The 19,840-nt window shown below is 31.3% G+C and overlaps 2 protein-coding genes across 2 annotated transcripts; both read right to left on the bottom strand.

The window, feature by feature from the left end:
* Nucleotides 1-4,074: 4,074 nt before the first annotated feature.
* Nucleotides 4,075-6,866, bottom strand: LOC145742274 (outer dynein arm-docking complex subunit 3-like). The gene is made up of 13 exons (XM_082560056.1): nucleotides 6,862-6,866; nucleotides 6,686-6,789; nucleotides 6,406-6,611; nucleotides 6,173-6,322; nucleotides 5,970-6,071; nucleotides 5,769-5,894; nucleotides 5,482-5,632; nucleotides 5,212-5,354; nucleotides 4,916-5,067; nucleotides 4,644-4,831; nucleotides 4,400-4,530; nucleotides 4,251-4,320; nucleotides 4,075-4,181 (listed from the first exon to the last, which is right to left on the bottom strand). Exons 1-13 carry the CDS (start codon nucleotides 6,864-6,866, stop codon nucleotides 4,075-4,077), a joined length of 1,635 nt encoding a protein of 544 aa, XP_082416182.1.
* A 235-nt stretch (nucleotides 6,867-7,101) lies between these two features.
* On the bottom strand, nucleotides 7,102-19,487 carry LOC145743519 (uncharacterized). The gene is made up of 14 exons (XM_082561504.1): nucleotides 19,169-19,487; nucleotides 18,449-18,604; nucleotides 18,077-18,203; nucleotides 17,704-17,871; nucleotides 17,217-17,388; nucleotides 16,831-16,941; nucleotides 15,963-16,101; nucleotides 15,361-15,506; nucleotides 13,324-13,514; nucleotides 9,656-13,124; nucleotides 9,404-9,544; nucleotides 9,117-9,287; nucleotides 8,895-9,016; nucleotides 7,102-8,733 (listed from the first exon to the last, which is right to left on the bottom strand). The coding sequence occupies exons 1-14, from the start codon at nucleotides 19,260-19,262 to the stop codon at nucleotides 8,334-8,336; spliced, it is 5,607 nt and encodes a 1,868-aa protein (XP_082417630.1). The 5' UTR covers nucleotides 19,263-19,487; the 3' UTR covers nucleotides 7,102-8,333.
* Nucleotides 19,488-19,840: the final 353 nt, after the last annotated feature.

Here is a 19,840-nt window from a genome sequence, read left to right as displayed (position 1 = left end):
AAGTCATGTGCTTATTAATTTTTTTTATTAAAAACAAATAACTTGAAGATAATTATTTTCATATCGAGATAAAACAGTTTAACAAAATATCGTAGTTACTAAACCCACGCCCTTTACTTTTAAATAAACTAGTTCAAAACTTGCAAAAACACAAACAATTTTAAACACCCACATCTTATCAAAATAGTAGGTTTAAAAAAAAACTAAACTAAAAAAGCATAAATCTAAATTTTATTTAAATAGGTTTGAACAAAGCAATACCTTGTTATATAATTAAGTAATAAAATACCTTGTATTATGTTGACCCAGTGACGTCACTCCAAAATATTCGTGCAATATTCCAAAGGCTTTTACTTGAGAGGCTTCTCAATCGTACCATATAAGTGGTCATTAAATTTTATTCTTAACCCCTGTTATAAACCACGAAAACTGAAATTTCTAAACAAAAAACGTTAATTTATTATTCGATTTTTGCGAAAAAAATCTATGAAAATGCTGGTTATTTATGGTCAGCCTTATATAATCTATATGGTGCATTTTAATATTAAATTTTGACAATTTTTTAAAAAAATAACGCAATGCTATTTTTACATATCTTCTGGCAAATCCTTAACTGCGCACAAAATTTTTTTTTTATAATTGAGAGTTTTTAGGCGCAGATATTAATGCTGTCTATTACTAAAATGCAAATCGATAATACTTTAAAGAATGGATTGATTTTTAATTATAAGTCAATTATACAACAAAATCTGCCAAATTCTATAAATCATATAAAGGCAAGATTTATTTTTAAAAATTCTGAATAGAGATGACGCAATAATTTTTTAAGAATTTGTAAACGAAAAATCTTCACTTACGTAAAACGAGTTATGCAAATAATCCAATGTTTATGTTTGAGTTAAAATTTTAATTTAAGCTAATATCAACCAACAGTAAGATTTAAAAGCTAAAGGTTGAAATACCTGTCTTTTATACAATTTAATTAAATAACTAAGTATTATTACTTCAAATTTGGAAGTTATTTTGCGAGTTATTTTGGTTTTAATTACGATCCAAAAAACAATTAAAATTGCATAAATATTAATGAAAAACGACTCAAATTTAGAAATGCGTAAAAATTAAATATTAATAAAATAGGCTATTTAAAAGTTCACGCAAACCTTTTTTAGTTTCACCCGGTCAAACAATGTTAAAGTCATTTAAAAAATGAATAAAAAGGCGTTTTATAACTCATATACGGTTTTAGTTGCCTACAAAATTGTCTTTAACTGCAGAGATTTTGCTCAGTTCTAACAAAATTAAAAAAATATCTAAATCAGTATATCGCATTATTCTAAAAGTTTAAAAATCCAATACAACAAAAAAATGTCTTTAAACTGTAAACTAATGTTTTTTAGACGAAAAACCACATTTTAATATTGCATGGGTTTGTGATATCAGGTTTTTCTAAATAGGGCCCCAGTAAACTCTCTTATATGCAGTAAAATAACAAATAATTTAATATTTAAAAACTAATTTAATGCATTTTAAATGAGACTAAAATATCAAAAATTCTTAGGTATTTTTAGTATTTCTAGTTGGTGGTCGGTAAAAACAAATTTAATTACAAATATATATTTAAAAATAAAAGAGACAAGCTAAGTTGTGCAAATTTATTCTTAATTAAACGATCCATAGTATAATAATAAAAACACTTATATAAGTTTTCGCACTTATAAAACCTTAAATCCTTTTCTTATGTAGATAATATTCGTAAAATGTAGATTAGAAATAACGTTAAACAAAAGTACTTCGTTATATTTTATTTTTCTAATTCTGCTTTAGGCTATATAGACCACAACGTTCAAAAGGCGTAACAAATTTAACCCAAAATAAAAAATACTATAAAATTGGAGGTTTGAAGACGTATTTTATGACCTAGAAAACCCATGAGTAAAGCCATTAAAAGATAGGTGTATTAAATCTAATTACCTTATGACTTAATTGCATAAGATGCCTTTCCGCAGTCGAACGCTCAAATAATTAATCTTGAATTTTTTGGCTAATCAAATTTACCTTATTCAAAAAACAAAATTTTAACTAAACCTTCTTTATTTTAGCAATACAATTTATAATTTCTGTTAAGTACTAGACCGCCTGTATCTTACTATATTGTATTGAAGACAAAGGTCTTTAAATTTTTACACAAAACGAGATATAAGTGTAACCCATAATCAAATGCGCTTCCAATTTCAATTCCATTATTGAGTTGTCATTTACGAGCTAGCTTATTCATAATTTATGGGGATAAACAGATACCATTTCAACTATTATACAAAGAAACTTGATAAATTTTTTATCACGTTTTTACTTATTCAGGTTTCATTTCAATTTCCCTGACATTAAATGAACTAACTGCATTACAAAATAGTCTAAATACATTTTTTCACAATTTAATTGCTTATCATAAGCCCATAACATCACCCTTACCAAAATTACATACAAAATCGCTTCTTGTTATAGAAATCAGATAACTTATTGATTTTAAACGCCTGTACCGTGTACGCTAATAAGAGATCAAAAGCACATATATTTGCGCACACATATATGTTGACATAAACGCTTAAACCGGAGGTTAGGATTTTTTTGACATTGTTATATTTAAAAACACGCGTTCCACCTGGACCTAATATACATACAGTTTACGGTTGCATATTTTCTAACTAACAATTAGCTGATTTTTTATTAAATTTAAATAAAAGTGTATACTTTAAAAACATAAGCTTTAAACAACCAAAAATAACTAAAAAAATAAACACATAACTAAAAACAATCACTAACTAAAACTAACTACTTCATAAAACTCTTTCGTTCAAAAGAATCTTCTGTAATATCATTAGGTACCATTATAGCTACATTCATTTGAGCTGATGTTTAACGTTGTGGCTGGCCTTAATCGCATAGGAGGCTCGTCAGCAGACCAATCATCTATAGAGCTTTGTACAAGGCTGTCCATGTTAGCCCGAAACTGCTTGCTATAAATTCGAGCTACGCTTGTCATGACTTCAACGCACTCTGTATTTGTAAAAAAAGATGTTATCACCGAATGAGTAGACGAAATTTGCGATATCCTTCGAAATTTGCGATATCACTTTGATAGCTTAACACCGGTTATATTAGTATAAGTAACTTTAACTAACCTATTTCGTTGTGGGCCATTAAAATAGTTAAGTCGCCCAGAAAAAACCTACATTGCAACGCAGTGACTAGTTCAAGCTCTATTTCTCCAAACATTGGCGAAATTATTAGCACGTGGCTGTTTCTGTTTACTGCACAACAACAAAAGATCGCAGCGTGAATTACTTAACAGTTACTAGCAAATTAAATAGTGGGTATTAAAAAATCAGGAACATGTTTCTTTAACCTGAAGAAAATCTGCTTATTTTGATTAAAACTTCGTCGTCTAAAATATCCTGATATTCTGAGATAATTTCTTTTTTTGTTTTTAAGTCGTTTACGTGGCAGAGTAAAAAAGCAATATTCGAAGTCGGAAATATAACCGCATCACTTTCAATGGTTTGCGAGATTTTCATCTAAAGAATGTTACAGAATTATAAATATTGGCTTACCATACATACATTGCTAGATTACTGGTTAGCAGACAGACCAAAACAAGAATATAAATCAGGCTGACCCGAACTCGAACTGCCGAACCAGATAACTAAACATACTGAAATATCATTAGCTATACCTTAAACCCACGTGATTTTAAGGATTTTGCTATATTGCTGGACTGAAGAGATTGGTTTACGATTACTGGACATTCTGCTGGCTCCATTTTAAAATTGAAATACAATAAATCGTCACAATTAAAACATGCGAATGACCACGTTTTTGGTGGTGGCTGTATGTTGTTGTTGAATTAAAAATGTGAATGAAATAGAAAATATTAATTCACACAAAAATCAATATTTTATATAAAATCTAAAAAACAATTAAATTGTATAACATAAGAACTTGGGTTTAAACTTTTAATTCATAATTTAACAGTTTAGTAGTTTTGTTTTAAAATAGGGAAAACATTAATTGATAAGATTAAATTGGTCTTCGAGTCAAGTTAGCCGTAGCTCTTTTGGTGAAACTCTTTATCATTTCACGCGAAACATAAAGTTCGTTGTTAGGAACGTTGTAGTTGTCGAATTCTAAAAACAAATCACTTTAAATTAATACTTCTTTATATTTTTTTAAATGAAGGAGTTTTATAAACGAACCTTCTGAAACTTGTCGTTCCAGTTGACCTGGTATTCGATTGTTATAAGAATTAATGTAACTGTGTTGGTCCTGCAATGATTTAGAAAATTGAAGTTAAACTTCTTTGAACTACTTTCTGTTTTGCAGTGATATATATTTTAAAACTAACCAGATTTAAAATAGGATCGTCCAGAAGGTTATTTTCAGATATTCCGCATTGCTTCATCTTTTGCTTTGCCTTGTCGTTTACAATCAGAACAGCATTCATGGAGGCGTTGAATATATCTTCTTTAGTTGGCTCTTAATAAAAAATTAAATCATCTTTGTTGAACTATTTAAAATTAAATCATCTTTGTTGAACTATCTAAATTTGCCTATAATGTACTTTAAATTGTGCTCACCAGTTAATACACGCTTTATTTTCGGAATCCCAACGTTTAGTTGTTCGGTTGATCGCTGTAAGTGTGACAGCAAAGCAGCACAACATGTGATAACATCGTCGGTTACTTGAATTTCAGTTGCAAGCAAGCTGTTTCGTGTTTGCGTTTCGTCAGTTAGCTTGTTAAGCTTGTTGTTGGCTTCGTTAATCTTTTTCTGAATACTAAAAAATTTTAGGTAGTAACGTGACTTTTTTGTGTTTATTTTAAGTTAAAATTTAAACAATTTTTTTTTTGTAGATACATACATTTGATCCTTTTCATAAAGTATTTGGTTCAGTTTTTTCTCCAGTTTTTCTTTTTCTAATCTCATTTTCGAAAGTTTTTCGACTTTGAAATCTGCAGATGCCTCCAACTCAGACATTGAACTTTTTTGTTTACTCAAGCAACGAATAATATCCTTAATAAAAAGAAATTCTTCCAATTTAATATTAAAACGTTGTCAAAGATAAGAAAAATCAAAATTAACAAAAAATATAGTATTGCACCAATAAAAAAAAGTTGTTTAATTTATGATAAATCTAACATGTTTAAATAGATTTACCCTTAGATTGCTGAATGGTATGCCGGTGATTTTTTCAATCATGTCTGCTTCAGTTTTGTACTTTTCTATTTTTACCATTCTTTCGTTCATTTGTTGTTGTATAGTAGCAACTCTCAAAACTTCTTTACTGTTGACCTTAGTAGCTGGAAAGACAAAAAATAGCAATAAAACACACTTCTATTAATAAAAAGAAACTAGGTTATAAATATTTTAAAGTCAAAATATTTTTATATACATAAGTAGTATGTATAATTTATTAACGAAAATTACTTTTTCTGGTGAAAGCTAAGTTATGTTGATGTTGTAAATTTTCTTCTATCATCCGCTCCATGTCCCTAACAGAACGACGTAACTGCCGTAAGTTGATGTCCCGCTGACGTCTTGACTCCCTTACGTCGTTCTCAAAAAGTCCTATTTCGTTCTATAAAATTAAACAATTAGTAAAAAAATAATTTGCGCCAGTAAGTCAGACTTGAGAAGGTATACAAGACTATTATCTTATTTATTGATTACACATATTGTTAAGTAAGTTCATTAAATTGTTGTTAACTAATCACCACTATTTCTGCTGCTTCACTTGTTGCGGTTACATGTACAGATTTCATGTTGACAAGTTCTTGCTCGATTTCAATTTGTTCATCTTTTAGTTCGTCCAACTTTTTCGGGAAAAATCTTAGCTCGTTCTTTTTTAATGAATATATATTTTTGTAAAAAATTACAACTAAAGCATAGATGTAGTTAATATATCTGAAACCCACCTCTATTGTAGTTTTCAATTTTAGGTATACGCCTTTAACATTCTTTGCAGTAACATTTTTTAATTTAACTTTGTCCAACGAATTTTCCAACTGACGACATCTCTAAAAAATCATGTTGCAATCTAATTTTTAATCAATATTTAAAAATGTAGAATTTCAAGTTATTTTTGGACTAATATATGTAAAAATTAGTTAATACTAACACTTGTGTGTTCACCGAACGTAGCACTCGGAGTTATAGTAACATTTTGCAAATTCTCTAGGGTTTTAAGCTTGCAGTTTTTGATGTGGACGACTTTATTGTGAGATCTCCGAAGTTCGCAAACAGTCTGATCTAGTTCCTCAACCACTTCCTGTTCAATTGTTTAATTCGAAAGGCATGACATATTTAAATTAAAATAAGACAAAAAATTTTACATGACAAATTTTTAATTACCTTGATTGTTTTTCTTTTTATAGCTAACCCTTCGGATTTTGGCCTACCACTAAACAAGGGTAAAATTGATTCCGCATTGTCGTCATTTAATGATTTACGAAGTTGTTCCCTTAATTCTCGGTTTTCACAACGTTTAGTTTGAATTACCTTCTCGTTTTCTTTGTACATTTCCCCTATTTGATCGGCGAACGTTTGTCTAGATCTCTCTAAACATAAACATTGAAATTAAAATAGCAAAGCCTATATTTAAGCTAGGGTAGCGCATTCCTCGGACACTAACCCAGTAGCCTTATCTTGTATTTGACATTTTGTATTTGTTCAAATACGTCAGCGTTTTCTTTTTCAGCTACATTTTGTGTTTTCTTTCGATTCATGGCAGCGATCCTAAAAAAACAAATCAGTTATGTTTTATTGTTAGGTCTACATAAAAAAATTAACCTACAGATTATTAGAAACTGCATTTTTATTTTTTACTCACTTTTAATTTCTTATACAATATTGTCAATTCAGCAAAGTTTAACTCTGGTTTCTTTTCCAGAGCGTTTAAAGATTTAAACTTTAGTTTTTCGAAGATGAGGTTCTTTATTTATGTTTATGGCTGGATTTTTAAATGAACTACTTACTTATTGTTACAACATACTTAGCTACGTGACGTCACTACCTAAATCTTGTTTTAAGCCAAGCCTAGGTTTTTGCTCACACGAACTGTATTTTTTATATTAAACATAACATTAAAAAATAAGCGACAAAATGGGTAATTCTATTAACAAAGTAACATGATTAGTAAACAATTATGTGACGCCACAAAATATATATGTACACAAACAGATTAATATAATTTAGAACATGTTGAATTAGTAAGCGCTTTACAAGGGTGACAAGTAGTATAAGTGCATCAATGTACTCGGCACATAGCAAACAATGCACCACAAACAACATTAAAACAAATTCTTAGTAAAATTTGTTAAAACTTTGGGGTTAATATTGTTAAACGCGAATTTATCAAAATATATACTTTTATTTTAAAACTAAGTAATCAAGGGACTTATACAGAACATTATAATTTTTGTTGTAAGCATATACATATACTCTTGTTTAAAACACATTCTAAAAGTTTGAAGAGAAAATAGTTTAAAACCTTTGAAACAAAAATGACAACATCAAAATATATGAAACTGTAACGAAGTAGCACCTTGGCAGTTGCGAGCAATTAGCCAAAATATATGAAACTTTTGTACTGTAAAAATATCAAAAACACCTAAAACCAGAAAATAATAAATCTCATACCAAGATTTAAATGCAGAAACGTAGAGCGGTTTCAACAACTCGAATAATTAAGAAGCTTTTTTAATATGTTGTTGTAGCAGAAATTATTAACCTATTTTTTACAAGCCAAAAATTCAGGGTTTTCATCGTTGTAGGGTACGACTGATAAAAATACAGAAAAACAACATTCATAAAATGATAACCAATGGATTGAGTTAACAGTTCTTACAAACTAGCACCTCGCACATAAGTAACATAAACATAAATTTAAAGCACCAACAAAATAAACTCAATTAAAATGTTATAAAGTAACCTTATAGCGAAACCAATCCCAAGCAAATACAACTAAGTTACAGGCAGATAATAAAAAAACATGCGTAAAATATAATCGCGAAGCACCAAGTATCAACAACACCAAATCACTTTAAGTGAAAAATGTTGTTAGAAAAGTTAAAACGTTAATTTTGGAACTGTACCACATGGTGGTTATATGTATTATGTATAACATCATAAGTGTGAAGCATTGTTATACTATGAGCAACATGGTCGTTAAAAATGTTGCTTTTTCTCTGTTAGAGAAGACTTTCTTTAAAACTTCTTTTAATTCAATTTTGTTATTCAATTTCCAAAACCTTTTTTTTGAACGTTGCTTAACTTAAATTTCAAGGATCTTCCTGCGCCGTTTCTGACAGGCATGGGTCGTTGGCGCCTGACAGTTTGTCTAACATTCTAGGTTGAGGCGGACATATGACTGACACGGCGGCGGACGAGTGTGTCGCCTTGCTGACAGAAGGCACCGACGTCTCAGCAACATCGCTCGCCTTTTCAACCGACTTGTCATCTTTTTTTTGTTTATCCTCGTTTTCAGTCGTCTTGTTATTGTTTTCGTCGTTGTTGTTGCTTGTTGGGGGATTCCCCGGGACTGTCATGGGCATGGTGGGGGGAAATTGAAACACGGGCCACTTTTTCATGAGCGCTGATTTGAACAGAGAAGCGCTGCTGCAGCTCGTTGGAGCGCCACTCACACTTCGTTGCATTAACCCAAATGCTGGTGAACTTATACTGAAACAGGACAAAATTATAGTGAGTTTTTTTTTGTGTACTACAGAATAAAAAAAAACTTCATTTAAAATAATGTTTGTCAATTACAAAAAAGCCGACATCGAGAATGCAAAAATTGTAACAAATTTTGTAAATTTAAAAAATTTTTGAAATTGATTTACCTTCCAGCTGAGATCGATCCCGATCCACGAGAGAACCCTCTTGGGGAGTAAACCAACATTGAGGGAGAGGGAGGAGCTGCTTGGGAGGGACTGATAAGGTGGAACAATGTTGGTGTTTGCAACTAAAAAAAAAATTAAATTCCGATTATAAATATAAAAGTTATTTATTACAAAAATAACTTCATAACTTTTTTACTAATATTGAAAAAAAATTAATCTTACCATTCCTTGACTGCTGACACCAGCTGAGCCTGGAGCCATGTTTATTGGGGCCACCATTAGTGGCTGCGGGTGAACTCTGACATTTGGGGGCAGCCTCTTGATGGGGGAAGTTAACTTTACTGCCCCTGGAGAAGCACCCGAAATCATAGTCGCTATTGAAGGTGTGTTTACCTTAAGTAAAATTGGTTGTTTAAATTATTAAAATTGTACTTACTACCTACTAGATAAATCAATATTAATTAATTTAGTTTTATTAACTAATTTTAAAACTTGGTGACTAGAATTACCTGAATTCCACATGGAGTGTTAAGCGGGGAACGGTGGACAGAGATGTCATTGTTGTCAGGGGATTTGATCGATAAGAGAAGGTCAGTGTTGCCTCCAGACCTCATTCGATGTAAAGTTGTTCTTACTGTTCCTTTCTCCTTCTAAAAAAAACAGAAAATTCAGTAAAAAAAATATCCTTTTAGAAAATACTAAGTTTTTTTAAATTATAAAATGTATTGTTATGTCTGTAATTAATTTTTTTATAATTTTACCTTTTGTTTGTTTTTATCAGTAACTTTTTCTTTCAAGGGTGACTTAATTTTCTTTTTTATGCCAGAAGGAGATGGAGAAACTTCAGCTTCTGCATCAGATGGAGGGTTAACAACAAGAGTGGGCACTGGAGTTTTGGGAGGAGCAGATGATTCTTCATCAGTTGCATCCGAGGATTTAGCGGACTCAGTTCTTCTGCGCTTAGGTGAAACTTTCTGCGGCGATTTTAATGCACTTTCACTTGTGCTTTTGTTGTTGTCAACTTTTACATGAGAGACAAATGCTTGCTCTTGGAAAGAAAACACCTGCGATGGTGTGGAAGAATTACCAACAAGACTTGGTGTAACAACATTTATTTTAGATGGAGTTTGCAAGGCATCATCTCTGATAGAATGCGAGAGCGACAAAGAAGATGGCACCTTTCTTTTGATAGCTGATAATGGTTGTTTGTCCTGTTCATTTTCATTTGGTTTTGTTTGTTTGGCTCTAGACTTATCAGTAAAATCTGGTGTTGTAAAAATCATGGTAGGGGTGCTGAAACCTTGGTTTGCCATGAAAGTAAAAAACTGAGGCGTAGATGAAGCCGAGGCCCGAGTCGAGGTACCAGACTTTAAAGGTGAACCCCGTCGTAACATTGCTGAATTCAGTGATGGAATAAACACAGGAGTGTTAAGTTGGGGGACAACAGGTTGCGATGGATTTCCACCCTCACCGCCTGAAGTAGATGGAAGACTAAACAAAGGAGTAATCCCCCGTAACACAGATGGAGTTTGAAGAGTTGGAAATGGCATCAAAATCATGTTTTCCGGAACTGCATTTTTACCAGCAAAGGATTTGGGTATCTGGTTGGCTGTTTCTTTCTCAGGAGACTTGATAACTTCAGTTGGCTGGGACTTCGGATTCGATTTAGTTTTATCCACTTGAACATTTTCTGACATCTTTTCTTCTTGCTCTTGATTGTCAGTTACTTGTGGATTAAGCTGTTTTCTGGGTTTTCTGCGAGCTTTTGAAGCTAAGTCAGTTGTTGGACTGTTTGAGACAAACTCACTTGGTTTTCTAAATGCTGAAACATTGACCTCACCACTTTTAAAGTCACTTGGTGTGAAATTGTGAAAGCGAAGTTTGGTAGAATTTGTTTTGTCAGTTGTATCAACATTTTCTGAATCTAACTTTCTCTTTTTTCCAGTAGGGGCAGGCAAGAGAACCTTAACCGGCGATGTGTTATCGATTTCAACTACAGTTGATCTTGATGCCATGTCTTGCGTTGGGGTATTAAGAAGTTGGGTGGGTGTGTTAAGTTGTGGTGTCGGTGTTCCCAAAGTTGGGGTAAGTAGATGTTGTTGCGTAGGGGTATTAAGGGGTTGTGTTGACGATTGTGTTTGACCTGTGGGGGTGTTTAGAGCTTGAGTAGGAGTTTTTAGCTGCTGTTCAGGTTCATGTGGTGAACTGAGCTTGATAGTAACTGTATTTGGATCTTCAGTCCATGTTGCAGATGGCAAGCTGAGAACTGGAAGAGATTTCTCATTCAGTTCTGCCAACATAGGATTTCCGCTATGTAAAAACTCGTCAGGAATATAACTTAAGGATGCACTGTTAAGTGTTCCTGAAACAGGCTTAACTGCACTTTGACTACTATCAGTTGCTTTGGTCTGTGCATTACCATCAACATCCTTTGCAGCTTCAGATGCAGGGTCAGATTTTGATGGCTCTTTCGGACTGCTTTTAGAGTCATCGTCCTTTTGTAAATCATTGGTATGTCCCTGTAACCTAAGAGCAGCAACCCTTCTGCTGATATGTGTTGGAGGAAAGCGAAACACACTGCTATCAACTGGTTGACTTGTTGTCGAAGATGCCGATGAATTACCTTCTTTTCCACTACTAGCTTGCTCGACTATAGCTGGTGTCAGGGCAGGTGTTAAAGGTGTCATTGGTGGCAGACAAGGGCTATCAATAGTAGCTCTAAGGCGGTCCCGACTGAATCGTTTTGACCTCTCTCCAATTCCAGCACATTTTGGTGAAGATTCACTGCTATCCGGTTCATCCGCTGGTCTAACATTTAGATTGTTTTGATCATGAATTGTTGCATCGTGAGCGGCTTCCACTTGCTCTGCTGGATTTGAAATGACAGTGTTTAACACTGGTTGTTGTTGGACCTCTGATGTTTGTGGCATTTCAACAGGTGGTTGAGCAAACAGTTGCTTGTTTTGTTCCTCATTCTGCCATTGCTGTTGCTGCTGATGTTGTTGTTGTTCATGTTGATCTGAAGCAACAAATTCTTGTGGGATTGCTTGAGGCCAGTGCTGAAGGAACTGCATCTGTTGAGCTTTGGTTGGTTGATAATAACTCTGTCCTTGCTCATTCACCATCATTGTTCCTTCTGTGATAGTTTTCTGTTGTTCTACGTTTTGATCTTGCTGCATGTTTTGTGCTAAAGGAGGTGTTGCAAACCAGCCAACATTTTGAAACATGGAACTACCCTGTTGTTGTACTACAACAGGGGTTAAAGCAGGCTGTAAATATTGTTGTTGGGCGTTGTATCCTTGTGCTCTCTTGGCATCATTATAATTAGCATCATTTCCAGGATTAAAATTGTTATTAGCATCATTAGCAGGAAACCTAAAATGTTGCTGCTCAGCACCCCAAGCTTGTCCATTTTTACCATCCTCATTCTGGGTGAAATATGAAGCTGGGTACATTTGAAATGGAGTTAAAGGCATTCCCATCTGTCTCCAGTTTTCAAAATCAGTTGCAGTAAAGTTGCCAGATTTGTCTGGGGCATTTGGAAGTGCCGGACTGAGCAAAAAGAATGATTGGCCACTGAATTGAGACTGAACATTTCCATCTTGATTATCTTGTGGCACTTCAGGTTGTTGAGCTTGGGCAAGAAACAATGGAGTCATTCCTGTAGGAAAAAAGCCTTCTTGTCCAGCATTTGTGCTGTTTGGGGCGAAATAATAGGGATGAGCCCCATTTTCAGCATTAGGATCTTGAATATTAAAAAAGGGAGCTGGGTAAAACTTGCCTGGATCCTCCTTTGGCCTCACTTGTTGCTGTTGTTGTTGTGTGTAGGCGGCATGCTCTTGCCCCTCATGATAATTGGGATCTGGTTCCCTTAGTGCTTGCCTGGCTTGTATAATTACACTACTCCTGGAAGGGTGTTGGTGAGTTGTAGAAATCGCATTGCGAGCGTCAATTTCTGTCGAATGCGTTTCCTGATATTGACCATCATCCATTCTATAATTTCTGTGTATCCCTGGGTAATGTATACCCTCATTTTGACTTTGTTGTTGCTGTTGGTTTGTGGCCAAATACATTTGGTGAACATTTGCATCCTGCATGTGTTGATACAAAGCACTAGCCTCTTCATTATAGGCAGCAGGCATGACTTGGAATAAGTTCATCATGTTCTGATTGCCAATTGTTTGATTGGGTGGGTTAGGAGTATCAGAACGTGCATAAGGAGTGTCATATCTTGAAGAACAAATATAGATTTAAAAAACAGAAAGGGGGTAACAACACAAAAATTTTACCAACAATCATAGAGTATATTAGCTCTGGTTTTAATTTTTTAGCATTGAATTACATAAAAGTAATACACTTTAGTAGACACAATAGGCCAATTTTAACTAGCACCTTTAGTATTTTTAGAAAACATTGAATATATGTATACCTGTTGTTGCTGTTATTAAGGTTCGACATGTGAGTGGACGTTTCGGGGTGATCCCGGGAATTTCCCCTTGCATCATAACCCATCGGAAATCCATCCATGTTACCCGAATTAACATAATCTTCCTTTTCGGTTTTGGCCAACAATCCTTTGCCCACAGAGTCATTAGCTTTGGACTGATTCCGAACTTTGTCCTAAAAAATAAAAAAGAGTTTTATGTTAACAACATTATTGTAACTGTTTAATTAGTGCCATTTGACTTGGCACATATGCTTGTGTAAGGGTATATTTAAAAGCAGGTGATATACATTTGACAGGTGTGGAAATTATAAACCCAATAATCCTGTTTCATCGACATGAGTATTGATTAGTTTAAAACAATTTATTTAAAGATTAAATGTCAGCACCTTTTTTTTAAATTTGATTTATCTAATCAGATATAATTCTATTTTTTATTTAAAATTTTTTAATTAAAATTTTTTACATTAACATTTTGTAACAAAATTACAATTATTTAAATTTTAGGTTTTTTTATAAATTGTATCTTGACAAATATTATCAAAACAAAATTAACAGTAAACCGTTAAAGTAGGCCTATAAAAAGAACCAAATTTCGCAATTTAAACAAACACAGTTAAAAAACAGCAAAATACCGGCCGCTTAGTACTTAAAAGACCATGACGTGACTATGTATAAATACAACCTAAGGAGAAAAGGGTTAGATGTAAAATATGTGGGGATTAGAGTAAATAACCTGTAGCCTATTTAATGAGGTTACCAGCCCTATAAATCTCCATAGCTTTAACAAAATTGTGTCGCAAGTCATTTAATAAAAAGTTGTAACAAAATAAATTAATATTGTTAAAAAAATTTTAATTTTTTGGTTAATTAATTATTAATAAAAGTTACAAAAATAGAACATTTTAAACAACTAAAAATATAACTAGCCTTGAGCAAACTATGTTTGTTAAAAAAACAACTTCGCACAAGAATTTTTAATTTTTAAATAATAGAGTTAAAAACAATTAAAAAAGGAATAATTTTAATTTTTTTTATTTAAACCAACCAAATAAAAACATTATCTAATTAAACAATAACCTAAAACATCCATAAAAACAAATACCTATTAAATTCACAATTTAGCCAATTAAAAAAAAACATTCTGAGTATACATTAGATATGGTTTTTATCCTAATACGATAGCCATCACTAAATTTAATTACTTGTTTTTAAATATTGGAATTTTATTGACAAGCTGTCAAACTGAATCATATTTCTTCCTGTATTTTTAGTGCCAATTAATTTTTTTATACAGTTAAAAGACACGTAAACATCCTATTCATATATACACATATGTAAAACCTACTAAATTAGAATTGTAGACATGTGCAAACAACCATGTGCTTTTTCCAATTAATATGGGGTTCCGTTAATCCAAATAACTGATTTTTTATAGGCCTATATAAAAACAAAACTTACTAAATAAAGTGAAAAATAGAGCAAAGGTAAATAAAGATTAATATTTATAAAATATACTCCTTAAAAAAATTGTTTAGCATGTGTAAAAAAATAAAAAAACTTTAAAAAATGCCTCCTTAAAAAATTTGACTAATTTGTCAAGTGCTTTATATTTTCAACAACAAGTTAGCTGTTTGATTGACAATACACACAGGAAACAAATGTTAAAGATAGAGGAAGTAATTAAGGATATATCTTGTGAGTTATCGTGCTTTCAATAACTTCCCTTCGCATTTGGTGCCTTTAATCAATCGTTTAAACATCAGTTTTAAACCTTTTTATGTGAAATTTGAGTAAAGGTAATGAGAAAGTAACACGAATTGCATATTGAATTTGTGAATTAATTAATTTTCTCTTTGTTGGCATTATAAAACAGTTACCACAACAAGTCGTTTGCCAGCTATGATTAATCGAAAATTCAATCATAAAAGTCAATTCTTTTAATTTCGCTGTTTTTATCAACGATCATGAATGACATTTCCTATTAACTATTTAAAAATAATTTTTGACATGTTTTTTTACCTTCCAGTATTTTTTAAGTCCGTGTTCAGGTAGAGTTTTGGGATCTTTTTTCAGATGATCTCGGACCCTTCTTATCTTCTTAAAACTACATCCGGTTACCCAGTGCACCAAGTTCTGACAAAAACTGTTTTGTCCATCCAAAGATGCTAAAAACAAATATTATTATTGTAAAAATATTTTTCTAAAACTTTTAAATTTTTAAATTGATCTCAGAACTTAATGAGAAAAATTATATATAGTCAACAATCGGGATAATATACATTTAATGTTGTTATTATAAATCATAAAGTAATGTATAAGCCATTAATTATTTATGTTACACCCACGCACTTATTTTAAGGATTAAGATGTTGCGTATTTATACACATTGTTTTAAATTTAAAAAAAAAATTGTAAGTAATAAGCTTCTAATACTAATCTACTAAGACTTGTTTTTTGTATAGTTACTTTAGAGTAAGATAATTTCAACCAGACATTTCTTGAAATTGTAATTTGGCCTACTTATAATTAACAGACAAAAATTGATTTTTTATTTTTTTTTAAAACATCCGAACTAAAAATACCTTTTAAACTGAGTTTAAATTTAAAAAAATGATTTTTACCTGATGCAAGTAAAACCTCGGCTACAATTTCCTGAGCAACTCTTTGTCCACTTCCTTCCAATCTTCTTCTCCAGTCCACTATTTTGTTGAAACTGTGTTTAACCAACCAGCTAATACAGTTACGACAACAACACTGGCTCTAAAACATAAATTTTACTTGTTTGAAGGCCTTGATGGTAAAATTAAATAAATACGCAATTTTAATAAAATGAAAACAAAACAAAAAATTCCATAACAAAATACAATAGTGTATGTGGTCTTCATATGGGTAATATGTAATAGAAAAAAAGAGTTAACACTTAGTATAAAGTTGCTAACTAATTAAGTGTAAATAACTAGGTTACAAATTCTTTCCGTTTAAAAATAAAAATTTTGTTTAAAAGTCTTAAGTTCTGTTGTATAAAGGTTAACTAAACAACATATTTTAAATCATAACACCAATTAAGTTATTTTAACAGCGCAAAAAAGTAAGAGTTTGCCTTCTTGCATTTAAAACATTGTTTTTATTGCAAGTGAAAGTGTTTGCGTTATTTTGATTTCCGTTACTAATGGAATAATAATAAGAGTTTTACTTTTAAAATCAACAAGTAACTTTCGAAACCAGACCTTATTTATTTATGTCTTACATTCCAAAAACAAATAGTTTTTACCTACACTGTCAAAATAAAGGTATTTTAATCGAAAATTTTAAAAATTTCAGAAGAATTTGGTATTTTCAGATTTTTCTGCTAAATTTGTCATCCAAGCATTAACATGCAGGTCATAAACTGAGTTATGACTATGCAAAGTTTATGACGTTTAACAACACGGTCTGAGATTAGAATAACAAATAGGCCTCAGGCAAACATGCTAACAAGAATTAACTTACAGCGCTCTGTTGGTTGGTGGCCATTTCTTGTAATTGTTGAAGAGAAATTAAATGTCGTGGAATTTTCGAAGCTCTTTCTGCTTTGTTTGTCGCAACCAAACGAGACGTTTTCTGTTTTCGGTAATTAAAAACAATTTAGAAAGTGATTTTGATATTCAAACTTGTGGTTTAAAAATTTAACAACGAATAATTGCAGTTAAATTATTTAAACTATATTTAAAAATTGTAAAAATATAGGAAAATTTTAATTCTATAAAAATTTTATACCAATAAGATACAAACTGATAAATCTTAAAAAATTAAAAAAAAAACTAAAAATAACTTCCATAATTGTAGGAATTTTATTATCTAATATATACCAGAAAGTCCCTAAAAATAAACATCACCTGAGGATTGGTTCTTAGTTTCTTGTAAAGAAAATTAATCGAATAGCCAAGTAGCTTTTGAGCAGCTTTCTCACACAAAGAATAATCATTTCTTAAAGTTCCTCTTTTTTCCAGCACAAAATCTTCATATTTTTTTGATCGTTTACGACCATTACCAAGACCAATCATTCCCCTATTAAACAATAAAAAGTAAAATTTGTAATATCTAAATACCTAATTTTTAGTTTATTAAGTTATTTATTGTATAGTATTAGCCCCTATATTTAAAGTCCTAAAACAAATACTAAAATCTTGAAAATCATTTAGTTAATAAATTACACTTTTTGTTTATTCATTATATAAAACATAAAGCACAAAACACACAGAAGTAAACCATTTATTAATTTTTTTAATCACATACATAAATTACTACCATATACAATATTTTCTTTTGTTGTTCAAAAATGAGAAGTTTCGTATCTTACATTGTAAGCTAACAATAACACACCTTAATTCCTTTAATGGTTTTCCGTTAGAATCCTCAGTATTTACTGTGTAACATTTTTCCTTTTTCAGTTCAGCAGCATGATGTAAAATACCTAACAATTCTGAAGCTCTTTGAAGTTGAGAGTCACCTAAAGATGCTCGGTCATTTGCAATGATTACAGATTCGTTTCTAATGATAGGAAAATTAAATTAATGGCTGTAAACAACATTTATTTTGGTGAAATATATATTACATTGGTCCTCTTGTAAATGCAAATTGTATTTTTTTAACTGTAGAACAAATATTAATTTATAATTTTTTTGTAGAAACTTAAAACTTGGACACAAATGTTAATGTTTTTTACTAGGTGCATTACTATTTGTATGATACATACTTGTCTTTAATTTGTGCAATATGAAGATTAGGAATCGGTTTTTCTTTCCACTGAACACCGGCAATGATATATTTTCGAATACATCCACATGGTTTTCCATAAGTTACACAACATTGTAAATCCCGTGCTAAATAAAACATAATAAACTGTAAATACCAATATTGCTACATCATAAATATATATATGGTACAACATAAATAAAGTAAACCAAGCAAAGACTAAAATTTATTTGTTTAAAATTTTAATTGATAGCCCTCTTAAATCAAAAAGACACCCCCTAAATTGCATATTTCTTAAATCTTTTTGTTATAACAAACTGTAATATTTACAAAATTTCTTGCTTATTATTAAAACACAGCTTAAAAAGTTTACCAAGTGGATCACTAAGCAAATTTGCAAGATGTTCAGCAAAAGCTTCTTGAACTCTGGTATGAAGTAATAATGTTTCCAAGTCACCTTTATTATCCCCTTTTACCCCTGAATGCCTCATTTTAACCCGCTTTGTACTTGTAGATCTTCCTGGTGCTTCTGCATTAAAATGTATTCAATAATTGTTTACCTAAAGTATTGACCCAATTATAAAGTAGTTAGTAATGAGTGATTTAAGTTAAATGTAAATAGACCATGTTCCTGTGTCTCATGTAAAAGCAAACAAAATTTGAATTATATATAACTAAATACGGCCATTAGACAAATGAGTCATTTATATAAAATCTTGATAACTAAACTTGACTTCCAATAAAAAGGTGAACCTTGTGTTTAAAATTAACCTCACCTAAATTTAGTATAAAACAGAGTCTGTGTTTTTATTGCAAAAGGTTTATACCAGAGATTTCATTGGTTAGACACAAAACTATATTTTGTTTTCTGCAATTTGCATTTACATGTTATCATGTTGTTTACATTTGTTTTTTTAAATAACAAACCAAACCAATACAAACTTTAAGTTACTTAAATTTAATCATGTAACAGTCTTAATAAATATCATAGGCCTACAATCAGACATTTCTTCCTCGCGTAGTAGGTACTGTAATCATTTAAAAGCATTGAATTGCACAGGTTGCTAAGATCTGATTAACGTTGTCCGCCTACCTTTATCCTGTCTATTGTTTCCAGTATGTTGCATGTTTCTCATTAACTCTTGTCGTTGAAGGGTTATATTAACTGGATTTTGTCCACTAAGCATAGCTCACATTCATTAGTTTGATAACATATGTGTCAAATTGTTATCCAAATTTAATTACAAATCAATATTTTCCGATTTACAAACGCTAGTTTGATCATCGAGTGGTAAACGTCATAATTAACCTTTACCGACCTAACCATACAATTTTCGTAAGTATTACCTTACAATTTTGGATCAACCTTAAAAAGGCGATTATTTATTAACTTTTACTTAGTTATTTTAATTCCTAAAACTCGAACTTGGACTAAACAACAAAAACTGACTAAAGGCGAAACCACTAACATCAGATGTTACGTTACTACGCGAATAGGGGCATGTCCAAAATACGTAAGAAACACATATAAACATACGTAAAATAATACAGAACTACAAAAAGAAAACATATAACCTAAATTAATTTTTTTTTTATAAAAAAATTAAATTTTTAATACCTAATACCAAGGGCACTTGAAGGCTGTTATTCAAAAATTCGCAAAAAGCGAAAGAGGACAAATGAAAATCAACGTCTCCAAACAAAGTTCTTAATGCATTTTTTTATTTAAATTAAGGTGAAATAAATGCTCTAATATATTGCTTTT

This window comes from Corella eumyota, chromosome 2, assembly GCF_963082875.1.
Source record: "Corella eumyota chromosome 2, kaCorEumy4.1, whole genome shotgun sequence".
NCBI lineage: Eukaryota > Metazoa > Chordata > Ascidiacea > Phlebobranchia > Corellidae > Corella > Corella eumyota.
This window is presented reverse-complemented; position numbering and strand designations above follow the sequence as displayed.

What these genes read in the sequence shown, in the direction of transcription:
- LOC145742274 (XM_082560056.1), bottom strand. An exon ending in GTGAAGCAGCAGAAATAGTG is followed by an intron (nt 5,633 to 5,768) that starts GTGATTAGTTAA and finishes TTAATTTTATAG; the next exon opens with AACGAAATAGGACTTTTTGA. An exon ending in ACGATCCTATTTTAAATCTG is followed by an intron (nt 4,321 to 4,399) that starts GTTAGTTTTAAA and finishes AAATCATTGCAG; the next exon opens with GACCAACACAGTTACATTAA.
- LOC145743519 (XM_082561504.1), bottom strand. Translation starts at nt 19,262, where the DNA reads ATGCTTAGTGGACAAAATCCAGTTAATATAACCCTTCAACGACAAGAG. An exon ending in TTTGCTTAGTGATCCACTTG is followed by an intron (nt 18,204 to 18,448) that starts GTAAACTTTTTA and finishes TGTTTTATTTAG; the next exon opens with CACGGGATTTACAATGTTGT. An exon ending in ATTGCACAAATTAAAGACAA is followed by an intron (nt 17,872 to 18,076) that starts GTATGTATCATA and finishes TCCTATCATTAG; the next exon opens with AAACGAATCTGTAATCATTG.